The 21,942-nt window shown below is 37.0% G+C and overlaps 4 protein-coding genes across 5 annotated transcripts in view; 3 read left to right on the forward strand and 1 right to left on the reverse strand.

Annotated features, from left to right (window-relative positions):
• The window catches only part of LOC134824666 (uncharacterized), a 99,851-nt gene that overhangs the window by 8,873 nt on the left and 69,036 nt on the right, over positions 1–21,942 (forward strand). The gene's annotated exons all lie outside the window — the stretch shown is intronic.
• Positions 1–21,942, forward strand: part of LOC134824671 (protein salvador homolog 1-like) — a 201,861-nt gene that overhangs the window by 8,867 nt on the left and 171,052 nt on the right. The window contains exons 2-7 of one of the 2 annotated variants that reach the window (XM_063836637.1): positions 12,783–12,850; positions 12,980–13,143; positions 13,260–13,356; positions 13,584–13,661; positions 16,136–16,266; positions 19,315–19,392. In XM_063836637.1, the coding sequence (XP_063692707.1) occupies positions 12,799–12,850; positions 12,980–13,143; positions 13,260–13,356; positions 13,584–13,661; positions 16,136–16,266; positions 19,315–19,392 (600 nt within the window). In that variant the 5' untranslated portion in view covers positions 12,783–12,798. Of the gene's footprint in view, positions 1–12,778; positions 12,851–12,979; positions 13,144–13,259; positions 13,357–13,583; positions 13,662–16,135; positions 16,267–19,314; positions 19,393–21,942 lie in introns of those variants that run through there. The other variant, XM_063836635.1, reaches the window with a different exon arrangement.
• LOC134825456 (uncharacterized) lies at positions 6,621–8,003 on the reverse strand. The gene has a single exon (XM_063837632.1). It carries the CDS (start codon positions 8,001–8,003, stop codon positions 6,621–6,623), a length of 1,383 nt encoding a protein of 460 aa, XP_063693702.1.
• The window catches only part of LOC134825363 (inositol monophosphatase 1-like), an 8,641-nt gene continuing 7,102 nt past the window's right edge, over positions 20,404–21,942 (forward strand). The window contains exons 1-3 of the mRNA XM_063837541.1: positions 20,404–20,543; positions 20,766–20,861; positions 21,740–21,938. Coding sequence (XP_063693611.1) covers positions 20,414–20,543; positions 20,766–20,861; positions 21,740–21,938 — 425 coding nt within the window. The 5' untranslated portion in view covers positions 20,404–20,413. The remainder of the gene's footprint in view (positions 20,544–20,765; positions 20,862–21,739; positions 21,939–21,942) is intronic.

The following is a 21,942-nucleotide window of genomic DNA, read 5'->3' on the forward strand; positions in this document are numbered from 1 at the left end:
CGGTAGAAAGTATACATTATTTATATGTTAATGATTTAGTTTCTTAGTTCACTGTTGCGATGTTTTACCCTTTAACAGGCTGTCTTTAGATTCCATGTTCTATTTTTCTATTCACATTCACATCAAGGTAGATTATTACTTGTTAACTAAGTTTTAATAACTTAAGGGTAAGTTGTTGACTTAACAACTGCTTAGTGCAATCTCTAATAACGGTAAGCAAACTTATTAAAGGTAAAGATTTGAAGTAGAAATCAGCTGACCAATGATGAGTTACCGCATTACAACATGACTATTTTTGACTTACCTGGCTCTTGACTTTAACTATTGATTTTACTATATTTTTCGATTTTAGATAGTTGAACAAATCTGTGGAAGGGATTATTAACATAACCCTTTTAAGTAACACCTTTCAAGTAACACTTTTTAAGTAACACTTCTCCCAGATGACGGTTGCTGGGGTTGCTCCATGAGGAAGCTTAATAATCAATCTAGTGGAGGATCCACTCCAAAATCAGGTAAATTTAATGCAAGAATTTAATTTAATTCAGGAATTTAATGCAAGTATTTAATTTAATTCAGGAATTTAATGCAGGAATTTTTACTTTTTAAACGTTTGCCAAAAAGTCTATAAGTCGGATCTTTCAGCTCAGGCTCGACACATATTCAAACGTTATTTACAATCGTAACTATTAGCAATCGTCCTAGCTAGAGTGATATTTCATCGATCATTCAATAACCTTAAAACGGGCATATTCTCAGAAGACGCCCCGCTGATGGGACTCCCTCTAAACGCCCCGTCAGACGACGAGGAGGGTACAAGTGTGTAGCAGAAACATGTCTCACTAGTTGAGACACCTACCTGTCTCGATTGAGACACGCTCAACATCCCACCAGATGCAGAAACACTGGCAGGGACGCAGATTGAACGCCGAGCTTTCCGCGCGATGGTGTGTGATCAAAAAACAAATTGTATTCTTTGTAATAGATGCTGAATCGGCTACCGGACAACTGAACCCAATTTAGACTACCCCTAACTCTAACCCTAACCCTAACCAATTAAGCTGATTGGTTAGTATGAACTAGGTTCAATTGGGTTCATTTGTTGGTCACCCGCTGAATCGGTTGTTAAAAGAGCGAACATAAAGAAGATTGTGTCTCTTGTGATATATATATACCACCAAGGCTGATATCTGCTCTGAATTACCTGGTTTATCACGTCATTTTGGTCTCCAAAATGCTTCAAAATATTCATCTTATCCTCGGGAATGGTTTATGTTGAACTCAATCGATGACCGAGGAAAAACCTTTATGGTGTTTTCCATGAGAGATCTTGTATGGATATATTTATCATCCCGCTTTTGTGAAAGTCGATAGGAGTGCCCAAAGGAAGGTCTTCTATCATATTGATAGGGACTCTTTGAAAACGATGTATCTTTCCCGTCCTTTCTGACACAGCTAGTTTTATTCAGATCTGAGATCCCACTTTTATGTTTACATGAGTTCGCAGATCTGGGTAAAATCGGATAACTTTAACTGCAAACGATTTGTTGATTTAATTTAACTGTGTCTTTCAATGGTCACATATTCTTATTTTCGTAAAATATAAGATTTATTATATAACAGGGTGGCTTGTAGATCCGGATACTGGTGGGTGAATCATATTTTTTCTAACATGTGACATATATTGACCAATCAGCTTCCAGAATTGACCAATTAAAACACACTAATTACTGTCACACGTTAAAACAAATATGGTCCACTTTCCCACCAACATCTGGACCTAAACTGCAGCGAAATGAGGCTATTAAGTTATTACTAATTTGCTTTTTAATTTTGGTTCCGAAATTTTTTTCGAAATTACATTTCCGCTAAAACATTTCAGACCTATCTGAGAAATCCGAAAATGTCCATAAATTCTGCCCCTTTTCGAAGAATTATGTACACAAGAGCCGAGTTTTTGCGCCACTCGCATTCCAGCAAACTGCTAATAATGCTGCACGTGACTACCCCGCAACTTCCTAAATTTAACTGGTTTCGGTTTGCTGCATTGCCATTGCTGAAAGTTGAAACTCATCCCACTACTTTGGCTGTTTGTGTTATGATATGTAAACGGTTATTATCTGTACTCTCTGTAAAACTTAAGATATCTTTTACTTTTAGTACATAATATTTTTGTAGGAATTCGATGCCTCTGAGCAGTGCTCTTTTAATTAGGGGTCGTTGACATATTACGTAATCACTTAATTACATATTACGTAATCACTCTGGACAATTTGTAACCCCCCTCCTCCCTCCGTAATCAGTTTTACACATAGCTATTGTGTCAAAATTACTCTAGCGTAATCATTTGAAACCCCCCTCCCATCTCCCCCTCGGCTGATTACTTGTGAATATGTGAACGACCCCTTGACAGTTGATTGGTAATTTATAATCGTTTTCAATGATTCAGTGGATAGCTATTATAGAGGAGCGAAATGGTGAGAGTTGGCCGAAGTTTGTTTTTTTCAAGTGGTAGCAATTCTATTTCAAAGATTTTATTGGTCGTTGTTGATAGACTTACCACGTAATTGGCCAGTTAAATCTTTGAATTGCGGCAACGTGTCAAAACAATTCTTACGCTATTTCTTAGCCTTAACCAAAGTAGTTGACTGATAGTTATTTGTAGATATTGAAGTGTCTGATAGAATGCAAGATTTGGGTTGTGTATAAACAGTAAAATATAAGTGAGGAAAACTTTAAAACAATTCTTACTTCAAAATGTTTCCCGTTAACTGATTTATCGTGTTAATAGTCATTTAAACTTAAATTGTCATTAAAATTACATATTTGTTACGAAAATAACAAGTTCGTGTGGAAATTATATCAAATAATTCTTTAAAAAAATTATTTTTGGTTAATGGTCACGTACTCGAGTTTCATCTTAAATTTAGCTGATAGTACGCGGTTGATAAGTTTATCTTTCAAATGCTTTACTGTGTAAATATTTATTATATATTACTTGACTTATCTACACTGATTTGGTATGACCGATAGTGTTCTTTATTTTATGTTTGGTTCCGATTTACTGAATTGTAACCCGTGAGAACGCAGAGCAACACAGCTTTTATCAACTGTATATACAGTATAGATGGTATGTGACTCCAAGGATCCATAATTTTAGCATACCACCATTAAAGTGACCATTGCATCTAATATTATGCTTGAAATTATAAAGCCTCTTCATAGACTTTATCGAGTTACTCTTGAAGTTGAATTCTTGCTCTGGAATTTAGAGATTGTTTTAAGCCAGATGCTCACCCGCCAAGATTATGTTTCATTGTTCCAGGATTGGCAATTGTCTGCTTCGTTTTTACTTTTAGTTTTATAACAAACTGATACATGTCTTTTACTTCACATACGTCGTTTACTTTGTTTTTACGGTTACTACCGGGATATGTTAGTGTTACTATTACTGGGAACATTGACAAAGTAAAAACTCGTTGTTTTTTAAGTGACTCATGACGCAGTTTAAATGTTAAATTACACTGCTTACCTATTAACGGGTGATACTCGTAAAATATCTGTGATACTCGTAAAATATCTGTGATACTTGTAAAATATCTGTTCCATATCGTCGACGAGTCCAACTGGGCGCGCGTCCTGGTAGGTTGTAAACCTACAACTTACCTACAAGTACAACCTAGCTCGCTGGTTGTTACTCTTGCTTCTCTCCGCTAATAAACTGGCACGCCAATCCCAACGCGCCGCGCTCTTTTCTTACCGGGTGATACTCGTAAAATGTTTGTCATACGTTGTATGACTCGTCACGCACGAAGTGCGCGGCTCCCCCTGTATCAGTATCACCATAGTGAAACGACCGTGGGGGTCGCAACGTGATACAATGAAATGTTTGTTCCAAATAGACCGTTGACAAGTCCAGCTCGGCGCGCGTCTTGGTATGGTAGGTTATAAACCTACGCGCTATTGTAGCGCGATGCACTACTGGGCCGGGCGCGCATCCAATAATGCTTCTCGCAATCACATGCAAAGCGGCGACATGCAAAGGATTGACATCGTGAATCAAACGCGCTACAACTCCTTTCGAGCTTCTAGCATTACACTTGACGGATATACATGTTTCAATTACCCGTCTAAATTTCTTCGGACTAGTGCATAGTGCTTGCTCTAACCAAAGCCCTCTCGCTTGCAGTAGCGCGCGACTGCCGACTTGTGAAACATGTTAAGCGCGTCACGCAGTACTTGACATACGTACGTTGCATGTCACTTTTCGCGCACAAAGCATATAACCGCTAATTTCTTTTCGAAATATTAGCCTGAGGCAATTGCAAGTCACAAGTGCTACGAAGTAGCGCGCCGCGCCGCGCCAGTCCATTAACAATGGACAAATAGCAATTTCCTGAGGCTCGCAATGTTGATTTTAAACAACTATTTTGCACGCGTGCAACGTGCAATAACAAATTATTGACATACGTTGCATGCCACTTTTCGCGCGCGAAGCCGAAGGCGCATTTGCACGATTTTAAAATATCGATAATATCTAATCACATGCGACAGTCTAAACTCTAAACGCTAAATAATTTCATTTTATTGCGATTGCTTGCTATTTCACTGCTCTTTCCATTGCTTTTTCCACTTAACTGCTCTTTATTAATATTATACAATAATAAATAAACGTTACTTTATACAATATGCAATAATTTGAATTTGAACAAATTGCTTCATTTTTTTGTGGTTTTAAAATAAATCAAAAAAAAAATTGTGGGTACTACTAAATACTATTATGGCAAAAGTGTGATGTTCAAATTAAATTAAAATGTTAGGCGCGCCGCGCATATTTTTGCAAAATTACACCGTAGTATGAACAATAATGAAAATCAAGCGCGCAAGCAAATATTGTCTTATTTTGTATTTTTACAGCTAGGTTATATCTCTTTTCCACCGAAAGCACATCCAATTTGATGGAGTGTGCTAAATCATCGATCTTCTAAAAGGGCCCTCACAGTCGAAACCAACTTGAATCGATGTATTAAAATGCTCCACTGGCAAGATATTGGCGAAAAACTGTTTAGATCACGTGATATGACAGTATAAGAAAGTTAGTCTAATTTCTTGTTAGGTTTAGGGTTTAGGGTTTCAGCATATGCTTTTGTTAGGGATTGGGTTAGGATTAGTGTTTGGATCAGATTAAAGGGTTTGGATTTCGAATAGTCGTTCAGGGTCAGCTTTGTATCACGTTGTGACACCCACGGTCGTTTCACTAGGTGCGCGGCGGGTTATACAACGTATGACAAGGTCAGCTTAGAGAACGGGTTAAAAAGTTCATGTGACAGTCGAGTTACGAGTGTGGAGTGATTAATCATCATCCCAATTTGATACGTATGAAATATGTCTATAACTTGCTTAATCCTGACTAAGTTGACGTTAATCGACCAGAATAATATTATTATAATATATATATATATTATTATTATCATACTTGTGCAAAATTTAAGGTTTGCTGACTGGTATAACTGATTAACTTTTTTGTAATAAATGTTTGTACACTAATCTTTGTACAGTTTGTCAACAAAGAGTCCACATTTTTTGTAACATCATTGAACATTAACTACTATTTAAATAGTAGTGGTGGGATAGGATTTTTATTTGCTAGTTGTGTGCCATTATGAGTACAGTATCTTAACCATCACATGTACATTTATCCCTAGATAAACACAAGTATCTTTACCCTTCAGTTTAACACTGAATTTACTTATAGGTATTTAACCTTATAGTTGTACAATTACCATTGCTGAATTTGTTTGTGTATATTGTTCGAACACTGAATAAAAAGAATAATAATAATAATAATAAATGAATGTTATTTTTATACAGCACCGAAAGGTTAAATAATTTAAATTTAACCCTTATGCACAGCTGTAAATGATACCTAAATGACAGTAGAGATCGTGCATCTCGCCCTGGACGGGAGTAAAAACGGAAATTTATAACTGCAAGTTAAATCCTGACTAAATAAGGCAGATACACCTATGTATGTATGTATGTATGTATGTCGACAGAGGGCAGCGCTAGGCCCGCTGTGGTGCCCTCAACCTACTTTTAGATTTGAGGGTCATGTAGGCGACATCCATGTCCAGTGGACAACGCAGGCCGGTGAGCTGTACACTGGGCACGCGCGCGTAATAATAGAGCTCAAACAGGTAATAGACCCCGCGAGCATATAGAATCAGGATATTACAGGATATGGACAGCCGGCCCTGTGAAGGTGAAGGATGCGCGCAAAGCTGAGGGCTTGAGTCTAGTGTTTTGTGGTGCTAGTGTACTCTGATAAGTGAAGAAGCCCGAACCAGGTAGCTTACCTGCTCCGCGTCGCGGGGGGCCGCTCCAATTTACAGATGTACATGGGGAGATATGTCGACGCTCGTGAGTGAATGAGGAATAGCTGATTTGTGCGAAGGTGGTGTGTGGGTTTTGATGATGTTGTTGCTTTATAAGTACTAGGTTTTGTGGAGTGGGATTGAGCCTTACGCCCAGGCTGCAGTGGTTGTCGCGCGCGATGTGTGTGCGCTACATTATATCTTTGTTATTTACTCCATGAATATTTATAGTAGCGTGGTTACGATTCATAGTTCGTAGTCCCCGATGAAGTCTAGTAGTACTGTTAAATCCTTTTTCTTTGTTAGTGAAGTAAGGCGCATGAGTTGATCAATTGTTATCGGGTCTTCTCCGAATTTTTCCATACGGGTCCTGGCGAAATATTCACAGTCGCATATGAGGTGCATGGCTGTTTCGTGGACGTCGTCTTCGCAGAAGCTACAATATGGTGCTGTTGTGAAGTCAATTTTGTTTTGGAAATGGTTGAGGTTGTTGTGACCTGTAATGAGTCTAGTCAATGGTTTGAGGACGTCAAAGCCCAGCTTGAAGAGGTGTTGGCCTTGAAGATTGCGGTTTACAATTGCTGATACCAGTTCTTTTGTGTTTTTACTTATGTTAGAGTTATTCCAGCGCTTGTTCTTTTTGTCGTTTGTATATTTGTGAACCTTGTTTTTGAAGAATGTGTGGGGAATGTTCGGCTGGTTTGTCGAGAGAGTTGGATTTGGTACGACAGCTCTGATGTTCGCTAGTTTGTCTGCAAGCTCGTTTCCGTAGTGGTCTTTGTGACCTGGAACCCACTCTATCGTGATAAGGTGAGTTGAGGCTGTATCGTTTAAGCTATTGTGGAGATCTATGATGGTTTTGCTGATTGAGTAGGGGTTCGAAAGTGCTTTGATCAGTGCTTGTGAGTCTGAGTAGATTATGACTCTGTGTTCTGAGAGAGAGGGGGATGACAAAATGTCGTTTAGAAGGATACTAGCTCTGAGGAGAGCGTGTGCTTCGCATTGAAAGACTGTGTGATGCTGTTTCATGGTGTAGTTTTCTGTCATCCGTGTTTCTTTATCTATAAAGATAGCCACACCGTAGCCTGTGGAATCATCTGAGTGTTTCGATCCATCTGTGTAAGTTGTAATTATGTAGTTAATTGGATCTAGAGGAACCATGTCGTTACCGTTTATTTCTAAGGTGTAATTCTTCTGGCTGATGTTAGTTGGTTTGGTCAGGTCATTTGTGTGGCAGTTGTAGTTTGTGAAGATCTTGTTTAGAATGCGATCAATAATGTAACAACATGGTTCAAGGGATTTCCGTACGGTGTGATCGACTTGAAGGTTAGGCCAGTGTTCAAGGCTTTTGAGGCGGAGGGCTTGGAGGAGGGATGTTTTCTCTAGCTCGAGGGAAGCTGGGAGGAATGAAAATAATGTGTGTAAGACCTCCTGAGACGACGTGCGTCTGGCGCCTGATGCCATCAGTAGTGTAAGATTCCCTGCTCGGTCCAATCGTGTCATGAGAGATTTGTTATCAAGTAGTCTGGGTGCCCATGTAACACAGGCATAGGTCATTATTGGTTTGATTATGGCGTTAAATACCCAGCAGATCTTGTCTGGGCTCAGACCCCATCTGTCTCCAATCATTTTACGCGTTGCAAAGAGGATGTTAGTGCATTTTTTGGCTGTTTTGTGTGCGTGATCATGCCAGTTAAGGCGACTGTCTAGATGAATGCCAAGATATTTGATTGTTTTACAGAATTCTATGTCTAGGCCTTTCAGTTTTATCTTGGGTGGCAGAGTGATTTTGTGTTTTCTGCTAAATATGATAACTTGTGTTTTGATTGCACTGAGTTTGAGGCCATTTGCTTCACACCATTTGTTACAAGCTGTGATGTAGTGTTGGCCAAGGTCTCTGAGTGTGTTTAGACAGAAGCCTGAGATGATAATGGCTAGGTCATCCGCGAATGCTAACAGGTTCCTCAATGTGTCGAGGAGAATAATAAGTGAGTTGAGAACTATGTTCCATAGGAAAGGTGATAGAACTCCTCCTTGAGGTGTGCCAGCAAGGATCCATATAATGAGGGCAACACCTTTGAGGTTTAGTTTAAGTTTCCTGGTGGAAATAAAGTGTAAAATCCAGATACACCTAACAAGAAGATATCCAAGAAAGGTTAGCAGGTTTTCTAACAAAACATATGAAAAATAGATGATGACTACAAGAGATCTATGTATGAGACTCATCAGAGAGTCTCATACTCTCTGATGAGTATGATGAAATGATATACAAAGATAATAAAGAGTCAGGATGGAATGGAGTGACGCCCCCCGCTAGCAGAATGGCAGTTGTAACAGACGTGCTCGCTAGAAGTCTACCTTTGCTCACCTTACTTCTCCTTATGCCGATGTCTTCGACTTTGAACATTTCAAGTTGGAACCTCAATGGTATTAAAGGTAACATTCTTAGGAGAGAACATTTAGTAAGTGACGCTAAACGTTATCATTTTGATGTAGTGTGTCTCCAAGAGACAAAATGCCGAGACTTCGAGGAAACAATTATTGACGGTCACAAACTTGTAACACTAGCCCAATCAGACAATTGGTATCATTATGGTCTCGGTTTCCTAATCTGCCCAGCCCTTGTACCTTCTATTGTTGCATGGAGATCACTTAGTAACAGAGTGGCTTTCATTGATATAAGACTCACAGAACACAACGGATCTCATCGTATGACCAGGATCGTTAACGTGTACGGACCAACCAAGAAGATTGTCGATGATGACATCAGTAGGGTCACAGGTAACTCCCCATTGTTACAATCATATTTCAATGATCTGAAAACTGCTATCAATATCCCAGCTCGATTCGATTTGTTTGTTGCTGGAGATTTTAACGCCCGCCTTGGGAGATGCAGTAGGAAAGAGTATGATGCTGGCCTTAATAATCATATTGGTCAGTTCGGTAATGGTCTGAGAAACAGGAACGGTGAGTTCCTACTGGACTTTATTGTTGATAATGGTCTGTTTGCGTGCAATACTGCGTTCCAACACAGAGCGAAGCATATTACCACCTGGAAGGCTAGATGTGTTCCCAAGGGTAGACCCAAGGGTTCAAAAGACACTGTGAACTATTTTAAACAAATTGATTATATTTTATGTCGTACTAACTTTAAAGTCTGTTTAACAGACTCCCGCTCTTTTTGCGGTGATTTTGTGAAATCTGACCATAAACCTGTGGTCGCACGTTTTAAACTTGGTTGTGAATACATTGTACATAAGCGGCCTAGGTCTGACAAAATAAGGTTTGATGTCAATCGCCTTAATGATTCTGATATTAAGTCTAAATTTTTTGATTCCTTTAAAAGTAATATTGATTGTAGAGTTTTAACTAATAATGCTATTTCTGAAAATTCTGATATATTTGGTATATTGAGTAAATGTGCCGTCCAGGTGGTTGGTAAAGTGCCCCCGGGGAAGCCTCATCAGTACAGCGATGATCCAACTGTCGTTAAACTTTCAGCAGAGAGAAAGTCCCTTCAGCAAGAATGTAGTCTCACAGGGATAAGCGACAGGAGTGACCTCAGAAAAAGAATCAACCATCTCAAACGTACCATCAAAAAGAGGTTGAAATCCATCAACGAGGCCACTGCTAACGCCCTAGTAGATGTCATCAACAACACCGACAGCTGCAGAAGCATGTTTGAAGCGAATAGAACTTTGGCCCAGTGTAGGATGAAGAAAGACGGAGTGACTGTCCATGATGCAGACGGGAACACCTTAGGTTCTGACTCATTAAAAGCAGAAGCTATTAAAGAATACTTTAATAATGAGTTCAATGACAAAGATGAACCCCACCTCCCAGCATTCATTGACCCTCCTGGAAGCCTCCTCTGTCCCATAACACCTGAAGAAGTTGGCCGTGCTGTTATGAAGCTGAAATCCGGTAGAGCGTGTGGCCCTGACGGTATACCTAATGAGCTAATGAAAGCTGCTGGATATCCCCTCCACTGTGAGTTGGCTAGGATCTACAATCTCTCCTTTGAGACCAACACATACATCCCAGCTATTGGAGAAGGTATCCTGACACCCCTTCAGAAGCCAGGAAAACCCCGAGGTCCGATAAAGTCTATCCGGCCCCTCACATTGCTAAATGGAACTAGAAAAGTCCTATCCCTCGTAGCCTTGAACAGAATCAATTACCACGTTGATATGTACACTGGACCTTGGCAGGCGGCATACAAGCAGGGTCGCAGTTGTGCTGACCTGGTATGGTCTCAGAGAATGTTGACATCAGTGGTTACCAGGCGCGAGTTTGAGTATAGTAAAATCAACATTGACATGACCGCTGCGTTTAATACTATCCGCAGACAGACCATCATCAACCTCCTCATTGATGCAGGATGCTCTAGAGACGACATTCGCCTAGTTCAGTACCTCCTCTCAAATACAAAGCTCAAGGTGACGGTCAACAGATCTGAGTCTGGTGAATTTGTGATTAATATTGGCGCTTACCAGGGAGACAGTCTGGCAGGTAAAGTGTTTACATTGACCCTTGCCGGTGCCCTGAATCACATCAGAGCCGTGATCAGTGTCACGATTCCTAGACCGAACCCCCCAGTCTCTGATAGAGGCCTCCCGTTAGAGTCCGCCTATGCTGACGATGCTGAGCTTCTGAGTGAAGATGGTCAGAGCCTGGTGAAGATACTGGAGATTGCCAGTGATATACTAAAGGATTGGAGTCTCTTTGTTAACGAATCAAAGACGGTGTTTACAAGAGTGTATTTGGCAGATACAGATGCTTTAGATGCCCATGGCAATAAAATTAGAGGAGATGAAGAGTGGCGAGAGTCAGTGCTATTAGGATCAAAGCTCTGTTCAGAAAGAGATATTGTCAACAGACGCAACAAAGCCAATGTTGCCTTCTACACCTACAAGAAAGTCTGGTTGAATAGTTCTGTTCAGATCAGTGAGAGTAGAAAGCTGAAGCTGTACGAAGCTCTTGTCACTTCAGTGTTGTTGTATAACTGTAGCAGCTGGGCTGCACCTGAAACCGTAATGGCATCTGTCGACGTTCTTCAAAGGAAGCATCTGAGACAGATAATCAACACCTATTGGCCTACGGTTATCAGTAACGAGAATTTATATAAGAGATGTAATGTCCGACCCCTTACTGAAAGGATCAAGAAAGCAAGATGGAAAATGCTTGGGCACGTTCTCAGAAGCGGTGATGACACTCCCGCCTTCTTATCTTTCAGATTTGCATGTTTAGGATGTTTTGACTACAAAGGAAGGAGGGGCAGACCTCGTTCAAATTTATTTGATTTATTATTAAAAGACATTATGACAAAACAAATTATTGTGATTGTAAATAAAAGATTTAGTTTAATTAATTTCAACGATTTAGTGTACAAAGCTCATGATAGACGTCTATGGAGAAGCTATGGGTGAGTCGAGACTACTCGGCCACTCGATTTTATGATTTAATTTCTATTATCTTGTGTTTGCTGTATATAGTTGATTAATAATAAAGATGAAATTTCCTAAAATACTAAAATTCTATAAAAATCTATAGAACTACAAATATACAAACAATCTGAATACCTCAATATACAACACAAAATTATTAAAAAAGCTTATTGCAGAACTTAACAGTAACTGATGTTATACAAGGGATACAAGGATACAAAAGTGATAATTACATCATTGAGTACACAATAGTTGTAATTCTGAAATAATTTAAGTTACAACTTGAGTACAAATCCAATTATTTACAAATATGTGGGAATAATTTAGAAGTATCATATCAGAGATTTATTGGAGAGCAAACCGGCTAGGTTAGTGATGTTTTGGGGACATATTTTGGGGACATGTAAGAACAAGGATAAGATTTGCTATGTTAAGAACAACTCTTGTCGCTCTTTATGCGTACAGAGGAAAGAAGATTGACATTCAGGTATCTAACGGAAGAGTAGAGCAAACAGTCTATTGAAACGTGATTTTCGTCCTCAATAGGATTGAGCCCTTTGCTGAAAAAGCAGCAAGTGCACCAAAGTCCTTCTCTTGGTACAATGCAAATGGGGGTGTATCTGCTCCTTTTGATGTAGAGGTTGCGGCAGCTGATACGAAACCTTGTCAAGCTTTTTCGAATTAGAATTATAGAATGCTAGTTTTGGCGAGGAAGCCTTGGCAGATTTCCAGGTATCCACAAATTCTGGGGGAAGTTGTATTTGGTGAGAAGCTTTTAGATGTTGGTGTACGAGGGAAAACCCAGCATAATCTGCTCGTGAAATGTTGTAGAAAGTAGTTTGTTTTCGGTGCTTTCAAGGCGACTTTAGTAAATTTGATTGATTTGAGTTTTCAAGGAAATCCTTGAGTTTTGTCAATGACTGGTTCCTTTCAAATGGATAATATTATTGTCTTGCAGAAGCTATGCATTAGATTGTATGAACAAAGGGGTACTTCCGCCAAATTATAATGATGCCATAAAGAACGATGGTAAGTTGCTTCTATACTTAATTTAGTGAACAATAAACCAAGTTTTTAAACAAATGTTTACTTCATTTGCGAGCAAAAATTGGTTTTTAAAATTAAGTTTAAAACATGGTATAGATTAAACTGTTTCAGTTGCCCCTACTGCAGACATCAGGGGGGCTGGTTGGGTCTTGACTGAACCCAATACAGATTATCAGCAAGGTTTCCCTGGTGAGTTTGACGACACAAGGTTGGGACAGTTACGTCGCAGTGGGTCTAAAAGTTCCTGTTCTAGTGGAAGCAGCTCCAATGTTAGAGTATGTGACATTTAGTTACGTAGAATTAGCTTATTTTTATACTCACCAACCAGAAGAGCAGATTAGAAGATGTAGGTAGTCCAATGTCATTCGTGTCAATACTATTAATGTTTCAGTTCAGTAATGGGAGTGGGATGTACACTATGGCTGATCAGAATTACAACCTAGCCAAGGAGCTTCCACCAGGCTGGGAACTGAGATTCCTCTCAACTGGTCCGTTAGTAATTAGTTTATAATTATGGGTCAATTACCATTTCGTATTATTTTGGCAAAAGATTAACACCATGAGTGTTGCTTTTCTAGGTTTTATTGACATAGGTTTTTAATAAGAACTCAGAAATGATTCTTGTATGATTTAGTTGTGGCTTTACAGATTAGAAAAGTTACTACTGCTCATCTACTGCTGTCTGCTACATCCCTACTGATACTTCACTCTTCAGGTCGAATGTACTACTGCCATCTACCTACTGATACTCAACATTGGAACCACCCTCATGAAAAAGCTGACTTACCCCCTGGTTTGTATTATTATTTATTGAATGATAAAACATTAATATGCCACTATAATACTAAATAGTGACTTAATAAATTCGTGTCGGAATTCAACGTTGAGGCCAGGGTCAGTTAGTTCAGGTAGAATCTCTTGCTTTGTTACTCACTACTTCAACATTTGCGCAGGTTTCTTAAGCGCGCACGTACGTTTATTCTTGGCCGTTAATCAGACCCATGACATAACGCTATAGGTGGCAGTGACTGTAATTTTCTTCAACAATTACTGAATTATCCATCCATAAAGTGATTTACAAAATGACACCTAAACCTCGTGTTTCGGTGTCCACTTAAACGGTACTTGGCGGCTGAACTGTGGTGTCTGACGTTTGCAGCTAGATCGGACTCTATTATTGTAATTAGCAAATTTGTATAGTGTATAATTGTTTAGTGTTTATGATACTCTGCAACCTGGTAGCGCGGCTGACACAAAAACAAAATGTTGGCCTGGCCTGTGCATAACCAAGTAAATAACACGCACTCCGATAAAAGCCGTCTGGAGGAACTCCGCAAAATGTTCATTGTAGTCAACGGGCACAAAGAAGCACTACTAGCAATTGTGTCCTTTACCCTCCTACATAATTTGAACATTTTTGTGGCTAACTCATTGAACAACATCTGAATTAAAATGTGTCTAGTATTAAAAGATTCAGTAAATTATTTTTTCATGTACGCTGTACACTGTAGAACTGTAGTTAGTAAATGCAAACCAAACTTTTTCGATCAGCCGCGCGCTGAACCAGTGTAATTGCACTAGGTAAAAATTGTGTATATTTTGTTCATTTTTGAGTGTAAATTAATTTATTAATTTATCACAAATTATTTTATTATAATATAACCACTTATGTGAAATGGTTATTTTGACTTTAAATATTTGAACTAAATATGAATTGATTGTGGGTATAAAATAAAATTTGTTTTACTAAAATTTGTTTTATACTGTTAATGCAGGGTGTCCCAAAAAATACAACCAAGTAAATTTTGTTTATCACCCAGATTTAAACGACTTGAAAATTCTCAAGTTAGGGCAAAACTCCATCAGCTACTTGTTTTCACCAAGTGAGAAAGTTTCTCTAATTTTTAGGATCTGTGTGACAATTATGTGATTCTCCCTGTCAACAGCTGCAGGATCTGGTCAGCTCGTGGGGTAAGCTGATGACTTCATTAACTGATAATGTGATTGTTACTCGTTGGCTAACTAATCAACAGACAAATCAGTACATGTGACATCCGTAATGAATTACTCATTACATGACTCATTACAGTCATATGTGATGTTTTCAATCAAATGAGGTGGTTATTGGGACCAATTACAAACTGTTATGTGTACAATAACGTCTTGTGTTTTATCTGAATGTCAGTATTTGTGCCTCTATAAATAGTTCCTTTCACACTACTGAGTATCTAAAGTTTCAACACCATTTATTATTATTATTTCTGATATGTGTCAAAAAGATATGCCACACCTCCCGCTCCAAACCAGAATCTATCTCTATAATAGTCCCTGTAAATGATAAATGTCGTTCTTAAACCGTTCTTTGTTTATTAACACTGATTAATTGGCTGCGTTTTTTGGGACACCCTGTACAATTCAATGTATGTTTCTATTATTTAATGTACAGGGTGGGCCAAAAGTCAGTACCCATACGTTGGCCTTTATAGCTCAGTCACTGAGTGCCCAATTTAAATACTTCTTTCTGGTATGACTTAGTACCACCACTGGTTCGAGGAATTTGTCAACTCGAAAAATATTCGCGTTCATTTTTTTCAAATGGAGGTTCATTTTCACATTTATTTGATAGTTTGGATAGTCGGATCAAGCTAAATGTTATTGAATTGTGTTTGGCCATTCGAATTACGTTTGTCCTGAAAGAATTAGAACTTAAGCTTCTCAGATGACTGAGATATGAAGCATAACGAGTTTATTCATTACGTGTGATCAGGTGATTGGTTTACCTAATCACGTGATAAGGTGCCCCCGTTAACTACCCCGTTGAACATTATGGGAATTGTTAAGGGTGCCCAATTAAGGTGTCGTGTCACGGTGTCACATAATCACCCAGTCAATATTGTTAACGAGATACAGAAAATGCTTGATAACTTCGTCATTTCTAATCCGTTTTGCCTCATGTTTTCAGATCATATGCAACATTTGATAATCTACCGTCTCTGAAAAAATTAGGCGTTCAGCATGTTCAGAGAAAACAATATAGGTGTTTTAATATTGAATGGGTGTGGTCTAAAATATTCGAATTTTCAAATTTTGACGACGGAATCCTCGAACCAGTAAGTACAGTATGCCATCTGCAAAGCAACAGCTCTCAAATATAAAACACGGCGGAGCTATTAAGGCCAACGTATGGGTACTGACTTTTGGCCCACCCTGTACATTTACACCAATAAAAACACCACACAGATAAAATTGACCCTAATAACATTTCAGGATGGGAGCGAGTGTATAATAATGAGTACGGCGAATATTTCGTAAACCACATCACCAAAACAGCCCAGTTCCTGCATCCTGGCTCACTACCAAATCCTGTGTCTGGTGAAGATCATGCTCAAGCGCTGGCAGTAAGTCACGTGTTAACATTAGTAGTACATTAGTAGTACATTAGTAGTACATTAGTAGTACATTAGTAGTACATTAGTAGTATAGTATATTAGTAGTACATTAGTAGTACATTAGTAGTATATTAGTAGTACATTAGTAGTACATTAGTAGTATATTAGTAGTACATTAGTAGTACATTAGTAGTACATTAGTAGTACATTAGTAGTACATTAGTAGTACATTAGTAGTACATTAGTAGTACATTAGTAGTACATTAGTAGTACATTAGTAGTACATTAGTAGTACATTAGTAGTACATTAGTAGTACATTAGTAGTACATTAGTAGTACATTAGTAGTACATTAGTAGTACATTAGTAGTACATTAGTAGTACATTAGTAGTACATTAGTAGTACATTAGTAGTACATTAGTAGTACATTAGTAGTACATTAGTAGTACATTAGTAGTACATTAGTAGTACATTAGTAGTACATTAGTAGTACATTAGTAGTACATTAGTAGTACATTAGTAGTACATTAGTAGTACATTAGTAGTACATTAGTAGTACATTAGTAGTACATTAGTAGTACATTAGTAGTACATTAGTAGTACATTAGTAGTACATTAGTAGTACATTAGTAGTACATTAGTAGTACATTAGTAGTACATTAGTAGTACATTAGTAGTACATTAGTAGTACATTAGTAGTACATTAGTAGTACATTAGTAGTTTATTAGTAGTACATTAGTAGTACATTAGTGGTACATTAGTAGTACATTAGTGGTACATTAGTGGTACATTAGTGGTACATTAGTAGTACATTAGTAGTACATTAGTGGTACATTAGTAGTACATTAGTAGTACATTAGTAGTACATTAGTAGTACATTAGTAGTACATTAGTAGTACATTAGTAGTACATTAGTAGTACATTAGTAGTACATTAATAGTACATTAGTAGTACATTAGTAGTACATTAGTAGTACATTAGTAGTACATTAGTAGTACATTAGTAGTACATTAGTAGTACATTAGTAGTACATTAGTAGTACATTAGTAGTACATTAGTGGTACATTAGTGGTACATTAGTGGTACATTAGTAGTACATTAGTAGTACATTAGTGGTACATTAGTGGTACATTAGTGGTACATTAGTAGTACATTAGTAGTACATTAGTAGTACATTAGTAGTACATTAGTAGTACATTAGTAGTACATTAGTGGTACATTAGTGGTACATTAGTGGTACATTAGTAGTACATTAGTAGTACATTAGTAGTACATTAGTAGTACATTAGTAGTACATTAGTAGTACATTAGTAGTACATTAGTAGTACATTAGTGGTACATTAGTGGTACATTAGTAGTACATTAGTAGTACATTAGTAGTACATTAGTAGTACATTAGTGGTACATTAGTGGTACATTAGTGGTACATTAGTGGTACATTAGTAGTACATTAGTAGTACATTAGTAGTACATTAGTAGTACATTAGTAGTACATTAGTAGTACATTAGTAGTACATTAGTAGTACATTAGTAGTACATTAGTAGTACATTAGTAGTACATTAGTAGTACATTAGTAGTACATTAGTAGTACATTAGTAGTACATTAGTGGTACATTAGTGGTACATTAGTGGTACATTAGTAGTACATTAGTAGTACATTAGTGGTACATTAGTGGTACATTAGTGGTACATTAGTGGTACATTAGTGGTACATTAGTGGTACATTAGTGGTACATTAGTGGTACATTAGTAGTACATTAGTAGTACATTAGTAGTACATTAGTAGTACATTAGTAGTACATTAGTAGTACATTAGTAGTACATTAGTAGTACATTAGTAGTACATTAGTAGTACATTAGTAGTACATTAGTAGTACATTAGTAGTACATTAGTAGTACATTAGTAATACATTAGTAGTACCTGAATATTAGAGACTGAATATTAGAATATTAGAGAATATTAGAGACTGTGTTGTGCTGGATAACTACCTAAATTAGTATATTACAGTATATAATTATTAGTATATTATGTACATAATATATAATAAATTATTTAGTATACATTATATAATACAGTGTATTGTATTACAGTGTGATGGAAAGATTTCAGAACTTGTAATTTACACAGAAATACCGGACTAAAACCACAATTCTTTAGCGGTGTGAAATTTGAGTAGCTGTTCGGGACATAAACTTTCACATGATGCGTTATGATAGCCGTAGACACATCAACTAATATTGAGTTATTGGCAACTTCTTAAATAATCGACTTGAACTTCTTCGTGGGATTACTTTTACACCATTGGTTATTGACAGTGCTGCTTATTATAAGTACCCATGTTGATGTTATCCAAACGACTAAGTTGCCATATTGAAGTATTAAGATCATAATATTATGATCTTATTACTTCAATAAAATATAGAAATATTATTTTCTATGGAACGTCGCGTAGTGTACTGTCTAGTCATGAGTTATTTAAAATACTAACATGCTAACAGTAAAGCTGTTACAATGCATGGTATAGTTATTTTAATTTTGAAAGACAGCAGAAGCCTTAAATTTTGTCAAATATTAACACCATAATACGTGACGTACATCAATGTATAATACATTGTATATTGTACATGGTAATTAACATGATACTAGTATTTATTTCTAAGCTTCCCAATGAATAAATTAAATACAGATTAAACTTTAGACTATAATAATGGTATATCAAGATTTAACCCAAATAATATCGTTGGAGACTTGTGACTCTACATGTTTCTGCTTTTTACGGCCATACGACTTTTTACAGAGTCCAAGTTTAATAGATTTGTAGTGTTGTAATTAGTTTAAAACTCAATTACAACACTGCAAATCATACTTCCGAAGAAATTATAAGTGTTGTAAAAATACACGTCTAAAGTACAACCCAATTTTCCGTGTCTCAATCAGTACTTCTTAGCGAAACGCTACATTATTAATCAATTACTATTTAATTAGTTAGTTACATGGTATTTATTTACATGGTCTTTAAACATTTAACTCAATAATTAACACTCTTTCTTTCAGGCAGTGAAGCAGAGGAAGATCCTACAAGAGAAAGCGCACAGTTCCACTTACGTCCCGCCCTCCCAGTATCTGATTGAGGTACAGTTTCTCTTTTTCCTTGTGAAACGCGTGTAAACTTACTTATATAACTTACTTATATATAACTTACTCTAATAACTTACTTATATAACTTACTCTAATAATTTACTTATATAACTTACTTATATGACTTACTTATATAACTTTCTCTAATAACTTTGTTGTTTCTTCCCCATGAATTGTAATGAAATACCCTGAATAGTGTTCAGGAGTTGATTTTGGATATTAATTGGGTGAAAGATTCACGGATAATTGGTTAGGGTTTTCACACAATTACAACACCTGCAAAAAACCACCAGAGTGTACAGTAAGTACATCTTTACTAAAGTGTACAATATCTGTTCATAATGATGCGTCATTTTCTCGATTTGCATTTTGCAATAGAAATCGTGTAGAACAACTATTATCGGAAATGACGCAAGAGAAGGTGTAATTGAAGCAAAGAAAATGACTCAGCTATATCACATATTATGGTAATTGCTCGTTTACCAAAAGTTGAAAAAACCCAAAAAAATACGCATCTTTAATCTTTATTAACGGTAAATCTCTTTAATCTTAATCCGCCACAATTTACCATTTACCCATTTATCTCAACTCCTCAAATAGTTAATAAGCTCACCTCACACTTTCCTGCTCACTACACCCAGTGAATGTACAGAATTAATTGATGTTAACTGATGTACATTTAACACTGTGCAACTACCTATCTTTAGAACTAACACTCGGAGTGTTGTTTACAGCTGATTATGTTATTCAAATGTGATTAAATCGGTTACTAATCGGTTACTAATCGGTTACTAATTTTACTACAAAAAGTTGTCTTCATCCATCAAATCTATTATCATTATCTCCATTATCTCCGTCATACTGAAACCAATCCGTCCACGAAAATTGGATTTTTGCCTGTTATAAAAAATGAAAAGATCCAAAAATGGAGATTGTATTACATTACATTTTGTTGTTTTGTAACATTGTTACAAAACAACAAACTGACAATAACAACTCTAAACTCAGTGTAGCTATGTTTGCGTACGAAGATGAGTACAACTTTGCACTGTCACTAGTTAAAGAAGCATCTTGTTTGTTTACACCTGCTTACAATTCTCACAAAAACATAGAAACGAAGGAATCGTCCTCTGATTTGGTCACAGGTTAGATGATCGTGTTATTTTAATCTATAAAAAAAATTATAAACGAATTCTAAAGTTTATTACACGTTTTGACATTCAAAATATATCCAGAGAAGATGTGGGTTTAAGTCATTCAAGCATACAATCGCTTTCCATTTAAAACTTAAGTTGAAATTATGTAAATTATTTGTGTAATTATATTGTGTAATTAATTACACAATTATATTATTACCTCTCCCGCAGAAACCGACAAAGCTATAGAAGATCTAATAAGTAGCAAGGTTAAAGAGAAATATCCTGAACATGGCTTTATCGGAGAGGAAACAGTCTCTGCTGACGGTAAATAAATACCTCTTAGTATTTTAAATTCCTTATTACTGGAACTCTGGAATTATGTTAAGGGGGCCGGGGGGGTCTTCATCAAAATTATCTCGAAATCGACTTTATAGTTGTTTCTGATAGAGAGGAGTGATATCTATCAGATGCTTTTGGTCCCATGGAAAAATATTGTTCCTAGCCGAAATTATCGCCGGTCTAAGGTCAGCGCTTATGTGTAATTGTATTGCGCGAGCGATTTTCAATCGCAAATTCTGAAAATCGAGTCTAAAAATCTATCTTCTCCCACATTTTTTGAGCAATCACCCCAAAACTTTCAGGATATGTTCTAGGGACCATTTAGAAGAGAATGGTCATACAAAATTTTGAGATAGGCCTTTAAAAATTTTTTATTCAATTTTGAAAATCTTGGACCTTGTTTTTTTACGATTTTTTGAGGTCCAAGATTTTCAAAATTGAATAAAAAATTTTTAAAGGCCTATCTCAAAATTTTGTATGATCATTCTCTTCTAAATGGTCCCTAGAACATATCCTGAAAGTTTCAGGGTGATTGCTCAAAAAATGTGAGAGAAGATAGATTTTTAGACTCGATTTTCAGAATTTGCGATTGGAAATCGCTCGCGCAATACAATTACACATAAGCGCTGACCTTAGACAGGCGATAATTTCGGCTAGGAACAATATTTTTCCATGGGACCAAAAGCATATGATAGATATCACTCCCCTCTATCAGAAACAACTATAAAGTCGATTTCGAGAGAATTTTGATGAAGACCCCCCCCGGCCCCCTTAAAGCTTTAGTACTGGTTGTCCAAGTTATTAAATTGAGTTATTTTAAAGTTGTTATTAAGTTATTAAATTGAACTAGTTTGCACTCTCAGGTAAGATAGTATTTGATGACAGACCCACCTGGATTGTTGACCCAATAGACGGTACAATGAACTTTGTGCACTGTTACCCCCACACCTGCATCGTTATCGGTTTCACCGTTCTCAAAACCGTCCAGTTCGGTGTAATCTACAACCCAGTGCTGGATCAGTTGTTTACGGGTAGGCTGGGTTTCGGTGCACAGTTGAACGGGTTC

The sequence above is a fragment of the Bolinopsis microptera genome, chromosome 13, assembly GCF_026151205.1.
Source record: "Bolinopsis microptera isolate Bmic1 chromosome 13, MBARI_Bmic_1.0, whole genome shotgun sequence".
In the NCBI taxonomy this organism is placed as follows: Eukaryota; Metazoa; Ctenophora; class Tentaculata; order Lobata; family Bolinopsidae; genus Bolinopsis; species Bolinopsis microptera.